The sequence below is a fragment of the Neodiprion fabricii genome, chromosome 5 (assembly GCF_021155785.1).
Source record: "Neodiprion fabricii isolate iyNeoFabr1 chromosome 5, iyNeoFabr1.1, whole genome shotgun sequence".
Classification (NCBI taxonomy): domain Eukaryota; kingdom Metazoa; phylum Arthropoda; class Insecta; order Hymenoptera; family Diprionidae; genus Neodiprion; species Neodiprion fabricii.
The window spans coordinates 23195659-23210033 of NC_060243.1; the positions used below are offsets into that span (position 1 = coordinate 23195659).

Here is a 14375-nt window from a genome sequence, read left to right on the forward strand (position 1 = left end):
AGTTAGCCTTTCTTCGTTCTTTTTCGATACAAATCCCAAGAAAATGTCATTCGTAACCTAGCCACAAGTAAAAATTTTTGAATTTGTTTACCGGTATGATTTGTGCTTTCAATTGTAATCCGAAGCTAGTCAACACTCGAAATAACGTTAAGCAGGGTCCAAATTTTTTATTCGCCAAATTAACGATTCATCAAAATTCTGAAACTTTCAAATACCGAAGGCCGTTATTACGAATGAGATGAATGCAAAAGATTCATAGAACAGCACTCATCGGGGGGCGAAAATTCCAAATTGCCGAAATTCAAATCAACCGGATTGTGCAGAACTTCATCTGCCTAGATAGTCGAGATTCCTATAGGTTCGAGTATCTGTACTACCGAGTCTACAGGGTCAATATTACGGATAGTTCAAACTTCTAAAGGTCCAGAGTTCCACTGTTTAGAAATTTAGGACGGTCCGCAATTCGGAACGGGCACCTAATAAATTGCGAAAACTTTCTTTCAAGCCGTTGTGGAGATTATCCGACAGAAGCACTGATAAACATATTGTTAGTAATGTTCCATACTTCAATCAGAACGGATCTTTCAACATTTGGATTAATTAGATTTGACAGTTCGCCAGAATTTTGAGTTTCCGACATCTGGACCGACAACTTCACACGTGATTATATTTTTCAGTAAATCTTTCAAAAAACCAATTGTTTAGTTTCAAATTAGCTTGGAAGCTGTAAAAGTAATAAAATTACAATTAAGTCTTTAGAAATTAATTCTTGTTAATTAAATTGATTTGGTCCTTCACCGAAAATTGTTTCACTTGTCGTAAACTGTACTTTGTTTTTCTCGTTTATACATAAATCGATAAGTTGAAGTCAACGGCGAATAAATTAAAATTCACGATTGAATATGAAGTGTATAACAAAAGTTTCATACTTCACCATCGTATTTTATTCCTAGCACGATACGTTTAAACTGTGCGAATATTAGTGTTACTGTCAACTTTTAACTAAGGTGAAAAAATCGTTGTACAATTTTTGCAAGTCGAAGTTAGCGAAGAAGAACATGAGTAAATTATTTCATATGCAAAACCTGACGAAGAAATAAATATTTTGTATAAATAATAATACTGCAAATGATATGGATGGTCTGGTAGATCGCACTCGGGCATTGTCATCTACATAAAGACAGTTCGGTATTCCTTTTTCTCATTTTATCCGTTTGTTTACTGCGTATAAAGTTCGATGAACTTTGTTTACAAACTATAAGTTTAAATGAAAGTGTCTCAGATTAAATAACCTACATTCTGATGTTAATTGAAAAGTTTCATCCAAGCGAAGATTGGAATTGTGATAGAAATTCATTGTACCCGTGGCGAGTTTCTGCGATCTTTGTAATGCGCGTATACACAGGGTGATCTTGCACAAAACCTCGAAATCGATCACGGCTCGTCTGTTCTAGCAAAAGTCCATTTCTCATCAGCCAATGAAATCGGCATTAATTACACGGTAGCGACTCGCGAAACCTTTATTTCGCCTTATCTTGCTCACGTTGGTTAAAGTGACGAGTGTTTCAATCAGCTGAACAAGGGACGAACTCCTGAGCCAACCGACTTAAACCCATTACTGATACAATTGAAAATAGTCACCCTGTATTCATCGTGTCTCTGCGCAGTGTATATAAAACAACTGCGATACGGAATACGTGAAATGACTGTGGAAAGTTGAGATCGGGCAGGAAAGGGAATTAAGGCGCAAACCGGGAAATTGCGTGTCTTCCGTAGATTAACACTACTCGCTTCGCTTCGAGCCGAGTTTACAGCGATTTGACTCACTGGTAAATTGATTTAATTACCGTCTAGACTAGTCGGCTCGGTCTGACGCATTGCCGCCCTTTGCCCTCCGCCCCCTTCGCATAATGTAAGAACTACCAACTATCGTCAAGGTACATCACCGATTTCTAACCCTCGCCCTAAACTGCCCGGAACCGGGAAGAGATCTCTCAGCGAATGAACGATCGCGTCAAACTTCCGAATTTCCTTAAATGTGTTCGGGCACCTTCCATGATGCACATGCATAATTCCATCCGCCGTACGGCTGGCAACATCTGTAAGTAGGAAAGATATTTCTTCCCTAATTGGTTTTCAAATGGCGAACATTCCAATGGTCTTCGATATGTCCGTCGATTGTAATCTGAGAACATTATATTATCATGCGATTTATAGATCTCTTACAAATCCATGGATATCCATCAGCTCGAATGATACCGGTAAGGTACCATCCATACTTTCCATCGATTTCCCGAATCAGCATTAAAAGTATTCACTCGTTTGTTTATGAGTCCAGTCTCTTATGACCCTTCATCCATGCTTTACGTCAAATAACATGAATGGGAGACAACTCGTGGCGACGAATCCTTCATCAAGAAAAAAAAAAAAAATGGAACTCGGTGCAGCATTTATCTTTACAGAAATATCCTATTGGATATGCCGAGCAGAAAGGAACACGCGAGTCGTGAAATTGACGGTCGCTATTCGATACGATCTGAAAAGCATGGTTCAATTCTTTATTCAATCTTGTCGATCGGTGCGAGTGAATCGAAAGAGTGCTGATGATACTTGAATGCTTGCTCCCTCTTTTATCCCTAGATATAGGTTATGGATTTCACGTATTGATTCACCCGTAATGGTTCGCCATTTCCGAAGACATACGTTTGCTGATTATAAGTATAGGTAATTTTGTCTCTTCTCATTTTGATATCAGGTATACGTGTCACAGTGTGTAACATTTTGGAATCACTGGTAGCTGAACTAGTCCGATATGTACGAAGTGCACCGTTGAAAGTGGCGATAATAGAGAATAAAGAAAAAACGTGTTTAGTGCGTATCATTCCATTAGAATAAATCCACCCACAGCAACATTAACGAATCGTGAATACATCTACGCCTGAATATAAAGGCTGTAGTGAAGCACTTCTGATTTCTTAGCAAGATTAAGAGTAATGCGAATCTGAGTAGGTGAAATAAAGAATAAGAAGTATCCGAAATACCGCTGAATAATAGCTGTGAATTGAAGCAAAAGTTGGTGTGTCGGTGAAGTGAAATTATCGCTTGATACGCCTTTTGACATTTCCCTGACTCGCCCGCATTAGGCTTCGTTCGAGAAAATCGGCAACTAGATTAGACGTCGCATCAACGAGCCAAGCACCGGTGGCTTGGTGAATTTACTCCGTTTCGGGTTTCAAAGTGGCGTGTTACGGCGATAGTATCAAAGCCGTCAAACAGCGGCTGGAATACCTGACAAATTCCCGGAGTCGAGGGCAAGCGCGTACATCATCCACTTCAGGAATCGCGCAGTGCCAGGTCGATTCCGGAAGGCAGGACGAAGAGTGATGAACCGTCTGTCCGTTGGACGAAACGGAAACGAGGAGTAAGACAAAGAGAGGGATGAGTGCCTTGGAAAGACGAATGCGGAGGGCTGTCTTCTCTGGTCTAGGGTCGATGCTTATTTTCCAACGAAACAGCCTCGCTTTCCGAGGCAAGCAATCCAATTGTATACTTTTTATCCGTGTTGTTCACTCCGCGATTGTTTTTCCTGCATTCTCAAACGCGAGACGCGGTGCGTCAACACGCCGCTGGCGGTTCGCTGCAGTTTGGATTTGGATTAATTGAGTAACACTTTCTGTCACGAACTCGATGTAGCTGGATAACCACGGCAGAAATGAATAAATTAGGTCGGTAGATTCGTTTGCGCCGAGCTCTTGGTCGCCCCGGTCTATTCAAACTGCAGGGAAAATCCAATTGCCAAGTGAAGTTCTTTAAATCACAGTAACCCGGCGGTGCCGTTTCGCTTTTCATGCACTACCTACGGTGAATGGAAATATCAAACGCTCTGAGTACCAACTTCGAGTTTATTATTAACGTGAAATACGGGGATTAAAACTACCGCCAGAACAGTGAAATTGTAAAGCTATATTCAAGGTGATAACGCAATAACAAAGTTTAAGGTTCGCAGAATGTTCCTCAGTTGTCAGTATATTCTCACGGTATCACATTGCGAGAAAAATCTGACGTCGACTTCCGTAGAAAAATAATTTCGCGTCAATTTTACACCACGTGATCTTGAATTTTCCGAGTGAACGGAAAAATTTTTTCACAATAGTCCACGCCGGTCAATTTTACTCAATTTTAATATCATCATTTTCCGCAAGGTACGTACTGACAAAATGAAAAACAAACAAAAACGCAAGTGACTCCCGATTCCTCGTCAAATCCACCCAGCGAACATTAAACGTTCAATTCTGAGAAGCCAACTAGGAGATTTCGCGGTCGAAGGAAGTTCAGCGATGAGCCTTTGGCGCAGGATTCATTGATACGTCAGGGATAACCGAGGGTGACATGCTTCGTGAACTTTGCGAGGCTACAACCTTGTAATCGCATTATCAGAATCAGGCTTTATCGGTGTCCATTGAGTTAGTATCAGTGTCAACCTCTCCCGCAATCCTGTTGCTCGGACGAAGAATACGGAGTGTGGGCGTCGTCGGGAGTACTGCAAAAGGTGCTCTCATCAAAGGGGGATGATAATGGTCCTGAACAAAACACTTGGTACTGCAGCCAGCTGCTCCCGAGCTCGAGTTTCTTTTCATCGATAAAAGATTGCCTCTTCGTCCGGTGTAAATAATGCTTTCCATCTTACATCGTCGACGCCCACTTGCAGCAAGGTATACCGGGGCTTTTTATTCTATTTCGTCTTCTTGAACGACGTGCGCATCAGCCCAACGCTGAGCAGTAGACGTTGCCTCGTTTCTATCGGCAGCTACTGTTGGAACTTTCGTGACGAAGGCAGTTATTTCCTCGTTCAAGGTCCCGTTTTGTTTTGGGTTTGCATAGGACGCCAACCGAGCAAAACTCTTGCACACGTGTAGGTATCGACGCTTTTGCAAAAGCTGGCGTGGCGCGGAATGGCGGAATCGTCCTAGGGATATCGAAACCCCATTACAGCCTCGAACCGTGTAATTGGCAGTAGTTACTCCGCTTCGAAACTAGCGCGCTAACCGTGCACCAGACCCGTTCGATACCAAGCCTCGCAGCTGTGTCAAACACATCACTCCGAGGCTTCCAGCATCCCGGGATGTTTCCGGCAATCTACCAGTCAGCGATTAAATTCCTCTCCACGTTCATCGACTCGTGGGTTAAACCCTAGCGAACCGTCGACCGACAAGAGAGAAGGGCGACCTTAAGCTTGCTTGCTCCGGAAAGCTTTCACGGGCTTCGTACGGTGTGAAAAGAAACATTTTTGAATGTCGGATACTCGTCAATGGGTAATAATTCTTGAATGTCAGTAATTGGCGATCGCGATTTTTGAAAAAATTAGCTCAGCGATGGAAAATATCAACCATCGTGAGTAAGTAACGAATCTTCCCGACGAACAGCTACGACTTTTCAAAAACAAGCTCGGAAATTTTAACTGTAATCCGTAATCCAGCATAATTTATGCTACACAGAATTCGGAAGTGATTTTCGTTGACAATTGATGTCCCGAATTAAGCGATTCCAATATCAAAGATCACGTACGATTGTTAAGTGCGCACGATATGTTATCCGGCATAATTTCTTTAACTTTGTGAATGTTTGTCAAGGCAATCCTTCAACGAGCTATCCGAAACAGCAATTTGCGTAATAATGCGACCGCTCAGCGCGTGGATGTTTGAAATGGTCTGCAAGTCAAGGGATAGGTACGTCAAAGGAGTGACGACCGCATCCTTGCAGCAAATAGCGGCTCGTTTATAACTTGAGGTCTAGGGTCCTCTAAATTTCGCGCATCATAGTCCGCAGTAGACGATTCCCTGGAAATGAGCTAGTTATGGGGTAATAGCGTGATGAGTTTCCACCGAGTTTACACAGCTGTGACCATTTCGCAGTTAACGCACGGACTGAAATAGCTCACCCGTCAAAGTCAATACGCGGTTTGAAATCTCTCGATGAAATGTATGCCAGACATTTAGCTATACCACCATACAACAAACGACAAGTGTGAAACAATAAAAAAAAAAAAGAAAAAAAGAGGGGAAGAGATTCAATGTAGATATAGATTAATTTTCTTCACATGAAACAAATCGCCGAAATATCATTTAGAGAATTTAACCTCCTAGGAGAGAAAAATTCTGCAGTTGCATGCTGCGGTGAATACCATTGACTTCGGAACGGAATATTTCTCAACTCTTTTTTTCCTCAAGTTTAATTTCATATCCCAGCCTTACGAGGATCACTAATTCAGTTCTAAGAGTGATTCATAAGCGTTAACGATATTATCCAGCTCTGAATAATTCGTTTCCAGACGTACATCTGAGTGGTCCATTAATATGAGAATAAGAAGACCGGGGAATCGATGTAGGTATAAGTTATTTTCCTTGATTACCGCACCGAGAAGAACAAAAAGAGAACAGATTTTACTCGATGTTGTAGAAAAAGAGGTGGACATCAGGTGTTTTGGTAAAATATATTCCGTGAAATACAGAATTTACTGTGAAATCAGTGAAAACCACTGCGGGCAGAGTAAAATCTGTTACATTTTTAGTAAAAAATATAGTTGACATGGGTATTTGCTTTTTTCCAACGGTTTCGCGTAAAATCTGCTCATTTTCTTCGCTCCGTGAACGATATTCACACTTTAATATTAATGTTCTGCTAATTTACGGTTCGCGACATACTTTTCTCATACCCTCAACTTCTCATTGCATATGAAACGATGAATATTGGTGGTATTTATTCATCCTTCACAAGAAACCCACCGAAGCTCCGTAAGTCGGTTGAAAAAACTCACTTCGCCCTCACATGGCCTCCTCTTCATTCTCGCCATTCGTACCCCAAGAGGTGAATAATAATATGTTCACTATTTTATTACACCTCAGGGAAGAATATATGGGATGGCCAAAACATTTCTCATGAGAGGTTCTTTCTTGTATATATATATATATTTTTTTCCGCTTCTTGCCTTCTCTGAAACTGAGTTCCAACACTGGTAAAACAACACGAAGGGCAATGCGTAAAACTGTGAAGGGATGAGTCGGCTCCCTCCTCTTCAGCGGCCGAAGGAGGTGTGCGGCATATTAATGATAATGATAATAATCGTAATTACAACACGGTTCGTAAACGATCTCAGGGTGGTAAATATTACCACGACATGATGTGTTGATGCGATGCAAACATCGCCGAGGGTGTTACTCCGGTTTTAACCCACCCTCCGAGGTGGCATCGCTGCCGAGTTAATTATGTAGTTACGTTTACGAAAGGCTGAAGTTTACAGAGTAAAGCTTTTCCATAATTTTGTCTCCGTCGGTATACGTCAGCCGACGAGACGCCGCTTCTCGCGACTAGCCTCGCACAATGCCTGCGACTTACAGCGAATCTTCTCTTAAACACACCGCGAAGAGAGAGAGAGAGATAGAGAGAGAAGGGAATGGGCGTGCAATTTAGCCGTCTGAGCTTTGAAAAACAGTTATTCAGCTCACGTTCGCTCTGTTCAAGACTCATGTTCAAATTTTGGGATTTTCAGGAGGGTAAAAAAGTAAAGAAAGGAACAACGTACAATGGGAAAAGTGTCTTCTCATAATTTTTCGCGAAATTTTTACTGTACTGTGTAAAAGAGACGATTATTGTTATTATTTTTATTATTGTTCGTGACTACGCCTATTTCGCATGCTGTGAATGCGTTAACAGTGTCCTTTGATAAAAGATACCATTTTTTTTTCACCGTTATGTTAGCTCTGAAATATTTCAGTTCGCTTTTAGTACAAACTCGAAACTCTGATAGAAGATGATATTCGCAACCATGATTTAAACCCCTACAATCGTATGATACAATATTATCAATAAAGTACAGGTTCAATAACTATTCGCAGCAACTATTGTTTGATTTAAAATAACATTATGTACCTTGAATCGATCAGGATTAGATCAGGAAAGTTAGATTTACAAAATTAAAAATGGCGAATCTAATATAGTGGGAAAAAGAAACTAAAAATATGCGGATTTTGGTAGAAATTACCAGGCAGAGGTTTCTTGGATCACCGATATCGACGCCAAGATCGGACTTCCAAAATTTGTAATAATGGATCCATTATAGGAATTTGCAATAGAAAAACACCTGAGGGCTTTTAAATCGTTCGTAAAGAATCTGAATTTGTTGTTCGAGATTCGAATTCGACTCTGATATTTTTTTTTCTGTGACCTTGGAACCTGCAGTATGAAAATGGAAAGTTCGAGGGTTGGCTCTCGGCCAGCCCAAAACCACTTGTTCTGCATGAAAATATCACGGTTCATCAAAGTGGAAAACATTTTTTGTCTGCATTTCAAGTAGTTTTCTGATATTGGTGAAATCCTCTTGAGACGGCGAGAAATCTTTCTGATGTCAAGGCAAAAGAGAGTGTCAAATCAAGTAAGATGAAATCGCAGCAACTCATGTGGAATCAATTCAAATCGACGGTAATAGCGTAAGATCGTATCTGAAATCGGGACGAAGTGGCGTGGAATCATCCCTTGAGGCGTTGGAAAATAATTCGGCGAAAACAATACCGAGTTGCAGAATGAAATCGTATTTATACATTGAAACAAACCATCGAGACTCGGTTCCAAGTTTATCCCGACGCTTCTGATATTTGCAATTCATTTCCACATTACAATTACATCTAAGTTTGTAATTCGTTCGATTCGTGAAATTGTTCAAGTAATTCAATCGTACCAACAGTGAGTAAAAGTCAATAATCTGTCCGGACGACGAGGATATTTATCATCAAATCGGCACATTTGATTGTCAAATACAAAGGGAATGTACACGGTAAATATTAATACGATGATTGATTTTTATTTTTTTTTTTTTTTCAAGTCTGCAACTTTGCAGGTTTCTATCTACAGCAAACGAACCATTTGACGACTCGGTCTTCGGTGTTCCATCGTAAAACGGTAATGAACTTTCGTAATGAGCCATAAACGCAAGTGATATAATTATCTATATGTATATACACACACCTTCTACTCGTGAAATATTTACGACTCCGAGACATTACCTTCTCTTCACTTAAAACCCTGGTAATTTCCTTCAATTTCACCCAGTTAATTACGTACCGATCGACGCTTCGAGAATTTCTGTATAGTATACAGTATCGCTTTCAACATGATGAAACTCGAGTTTATAAGGTATACCGAATTTTAAAAGGGTATCGGAAAAACGAAATTATAAGTCTAGTCGAATTTTGAGAAGCTACGCGTCTTAAATGCACCATTCGAAAATTGAGCTGCTGATAATTAATCAATTTCGAATGAATTATTCATTCCTGTATAATATACTTATTATTAGGATTTGAAGCTATATCGAATTATGTTCATATTTTGTATTCTCTATGAATACCCAAGCAGGGTTCTCACATAAAAATTCCAAAAATTATTCTTCACAAGGATCATTTTCTTTGATCAGATGCTCAATTATTATTGACGATTTATTTTGATAGTGCGAAAATTGAAAAGTCTAGAAAGAAAATAAAAATATTTCTGAAACTGAGAATACTGAAAATTAAGAGTAGATATAATCAAAATTAAATGTGAGATGCTTCACGTCATGTTTAAATATAAGAATTGTAATTATTTCCTTTTATTATATTTCCTAAATATTTTAGCAATATCCGTTCATCAAATCGTATATTCATTCATCCATCCAATTAATTATTCACTCATTAAATTTAAATTTTTAAATTGTCTTTGTTTAATTTTCACACGTATTGTTGAAATTTTTACTTTTTAATGCGTTGAATCATTTCCTTGATAAAAACTTGACTGTTGGTGACAATTAATAAAGAACTTCTGTCGACGTTCACGTTCAAAATCGCGGGTAAATCGAACGTGATTTTTTTCGACCAATTGTCGTTTACCGAGTACGCAAGCTACACAAAAGCTCACAATTGGGAGGGATCGAACTGACGAGCCAACGTCAGCGATATCAGGCTTCGTCGATCAGCGAATGTTGGTGTGATTTTCGGGGAACATTTTCCCCGCGTATTGATCATTTGAAGGATTGTTTTCATTTACTGGCTCAACGTTTACCTCGCGCTCCGTTCCATTTGTGAATTCCACATGATGTACGTTATGTACAACGTACCCTAATTCCGATCTGAATGATGGACGATCAGCAAATCACCTCCCGCGCTCTACTTATATCTAAAAAAAAATCCTGAACACATTCACTATCGCACACAAATCCTGCCTCATTATTCTAATTCACTTTATTCAAGACACTTCGCTCGTGGCTAGACTTTATTTCATCACTCTTCCATAACGCTTCTCTCCATTAACCTAATACTCCGATCAATCGCTTGACCTTTGTTTTCTGGAAAAAACGAATTTCGTTATTGCTACAACTGAAGCAGATATACAAGGTCGATTTTGCGTACAGATTCCGATACCGACATTTTACCGACTTTATTAACCGCTTCACAGCTCAGACGCAAACCTTTTTATTTCGATAGAGGTTATCCCCACACTGGTCTGCTTTATCGATCATCGATAATGTTGGCCAGTACAAACGAGGAAATTTTTCCAAATTTCCTTTACATCATATTTCAATCCTTTTTGTTTTGACAACTTCATATTATCAAAAAAATTTCGTCTGATAACTTTTAATGGAGGTTTAGGAAATTTTTAAACAAATGAGATACATTGGTTAAAGGATACAGAATCGAAATACGTTGTAAAAACAAATACTTCCACAGCTAGATTTAATTTCATTCTGAAAGGGTTGATAAATCCTGATGTGACTTTATACCCTGAGCTAAAAAGCAGAGCTTTTTGTGTCCACCTATTAGTTTTCTCTATTTTTCATTTTCTCGTTCTTCTCTCGTACGGTGAGGTGAAAAAAGATGAAAAAACCAGGGAGTAAAAACAACCCCATAGAGAGGGAGTGACAGTACAGGGGTCGACTCGCTACAAAGTGCGAGTATGTTTACACGTCGCAACTCAGTCAGCCTAATTATCAGCCGGAGGGCGTACGGCGTGGCTCTTTGGCTCCCTCTCGTGCGCTTCACAAGGGCCTGACTTTGAGATAATATGCAAAGTAGCCCTATTAACCGGAGATAAGGGGCGGGCGTGGAAGCGCACGCAGACGAGTCTGCACAATGGGATGTATATTACGTATATAACGTCGGCGCAATTAATGTTCCATATCATAAAACGCCCGCCGGGCTTGCTCATGCTTGGATCCCGAAATTTTTATACACCGAAATCATTTCAGAGTACAATTCAAAATTGTTGAGAAATAATTTGCTTCAATATTCATTCAACTCTTTCTGTTGAGATTCAACCTTTTTTTAACCGTTGTTCAATCATCTTTCGCTTTTGTCCTATTTTTCCTACAAGCAAGTGGTAGCGACTGTACATTTTAACGACAGAGAAAAAATGAATAGATATGGTCTGATGTACTGAGATTTAATTACATCTAATGAGATCCGAATTTCGTCTTCATCTTATCTGATCTGAATATATGTATATATATATATATTTATCTTTGTTGGGGCAGTTTTATAATTGAAGTAAAATATTATGTACAATTTGAGAACGAGAACAAAAACAAATACAATGAATTAAGAAGCTAGGAAAGACTAACTGATCCCAAATCGAAAGAATGTTTAGACTTCTCTCTAATCGTAAGTGTCTTTCGAAAGAAGTCTGTTTCGTTACCCAGCAGCTGAAGATTCTTGTCTTAAATTCGCGCTTTGTTCTTTCAAGCTTAATGAACATTGAACACTGACATAGGTATGTAATTTATAGACGTGATTAGATCTAATCTGCGCTAGCAACGTGTAATTTATAAATCATATTGAACAAAGACAAAATTTGAATCCAATAAGATTTAATCAAATCAAATTACATCTATTCATTTTTTTTTCTCGGGCAGAAACTGGCGTTGAATAAAATAAGGCGATTCGGATGTTCGTGTTCGACGCGGGTTAAATTTAGGATCCGCCACAACGCGTGCAGGAAAATCAATATAACATTGAGGTAATGATATAGGATGACATTTTTTATTGCATGCGGACATTTGAATTATTGATACCGAATATCAGGATATTTAATATTAAACGGGTGCGGAAGAGTGGCTATAAATTATTTTTCCCTAGACCTGTTTTATTCATTCCGATTTCTGTTTTTCGCGTTTCACTCTTTACTTAGATAATTGAATGATTTTCTGCTGCATGTCTTTGCGCAGTATTACCTAATTTTTAGATTAACAAAACGGTTCGTAGTATTAAGATTTATTTGTACCCTGGATTGAAAGGAATTATTTGTAGCAGGCAATAAAGCGATATTTATTCATATAAAGTTTACTCTAAAATCATAATTTGTAACTTGAAAAAACTGAACCACTTTCTAAAATCTGGAAAAATTCTGAAAAGAATTACGATTTCATTTCTCTTCATGTGCTTTCATACTAAAAATTCTAATACCGCTCTGAGACATCGACATAAAATCTTTATCCAGATGTCACGGAATGCCCGATATACACATAACTTCTCCGAACTACTAGACGTTTTCACGTACATATTTTAATGCTAACTGTCCGATATCCTCACTGTCATTATTCTCTATTCCCTTTTACGAAAATACTGAAATGACTTTGACGTTTCTTCTCGTTCAACATTAAACTGTCGGATCAATTTGGTTGGTCTGCGCGAAGTAGGGGGATTAAGAACTAATTTTCTATTTCTATTATAAATGATATTGTTTGACTCGTCGATGATCATAAGTAAATGAACAATTGTTTTTAGTACTATGTTCAACTGTTTTACCACAATTTTGTTTCAGGCAGACCGGTTGCATTTATTTCCACTGTCGTACAACGAAACGTTACAAGATAAATAATTTTCCATTCTATATTTATTTCTCATTTTCTATCCACTCTGCTTTCAGATGACGCCACTCCAGGTGTCCTGGGTCAGACACAGGGACATCCACCTCCTAACGGTCGGTCGTTACACCTACACGAGTGACCAGCGTTTCAGGGCGATCCACCAGGCTCAGACAGACGACTGGACGCTGCAGATAAAGTATCCTCAGCATCGTGATAGCGGGATATACGAGTGTCAAGTCTCGACGACGCCGCACATGAGCCACTTTGTACATCTCAACGTTGTCGGTGAGTCCGAAAATCCCATCGTTGACTTTCATTCCTGCGATACATACGGAACTTTATTCCCGACTCAAATCTGGCCGCGATATTTATTTGAAAATTGGAACTTGTAAATTGGCCTCATATTTGCTGGATATCGGTTTTGGCGAAAATATGTCACTTTTGTGCCGCTCTTGACGTGAAAAAAGTTGAATTTATGCTCGAGTGATTTGTCTGACCTTGATCGGTTAGCCCAAGAATTTTCTGCTCGGACATGCGTTTTGAACTCGTAAAACATCAACAAGTGAAATATTTCATTTTATGAATTGTTATGACGTTTTTATTTGAGTAACAGAGAAATCAAAAGACTCATCGACTCCAAGATCTAATCGGTTCTAACCTAAAAAGTTTCGAGTAGATTCAGACCGAAATCAACGAAACCTGTTGATCTGTTCTCAAGATATAATTTCTAACTTCAGAGTACAAAAAAAAGACTTAAATTCGTGATCAAGTGGGGTAAAAAATATGATCACATACGTCCATCTAAAAATAATTAGAGTTATTTTTTTAGATCTTGAAACATCGAGATCTAGTGAAAATTCAATTTTTCATTTTCGGGGTTATTACAATAACTTTCTTTTTTCTCTGTGAATAGGCAAACAGGAATTCACGAAGCGAATGGTCGTACGAAAAAAATATTGACTTTGGGGATAGGCGCGTTTTTGGTGCTGATTCTCGCAAAGGTTAACTTATTATGTTCAATTCTTCAGTCTGAAATATATTAGTTGCAATAATTTTATATACATACACGATACTGGAATAACGTAGCTGGCTAACGGCTCGTTGGATTGTCGTCGATACTCAATCATTCTGGACGAAAAAAAATGTCTGGTAATGAAATCACTTGAAAAAATTCATTACGTACAACCGATGTTGATTCAGGCCACATCCATGCCTCGACTCCTGCGTAAATAAAAAAAAAATACGATATACAAAAAATATGAGGATATTCAATAGGAAACAGCGCAAGTCTGGTCTCGCCGCGTTCATTTCGCAAACATCGTTCCCCGTTTATTTAAATTACCGCGTTGTTAGCCGACGGATTTATCGGCAGGCACGTAGGATTGATATCGAAATGAAAAAACAGTGCTCCTCTAAAAATAATATCGAGACTCTTAATTGCTTTTCGTTACGTATTGGCTTATAGGTTTGAAAAATCGTTACGCGGGTT

General features: G+C 39.0%; 1 protein-coding gene across 5 annotated transcripts in view; it reads left to right on the top strand.

Moving 5' to 3' along the window:
- Positions 1-14375, top strand: part of LOC124184077 (protein turtle homolog A-like) — a 385811-nt gene that overhangs the window by 301155 nt on the left and 70281 nt on the right. For all 5 annotated transcript variants that reach the window (XM_046573473.1, XM_046573474.1, XM_046573471.1 and 2 more), the window contains one exon: positions 12946-13171. In XM_046573473.1, the coding sequence (XP_046429429.1) occupies positions 12946-13171 (226 nt within the window). The remainder of the gene's footprint in view (positions 1-12945; positions 13172-14375) is intronic.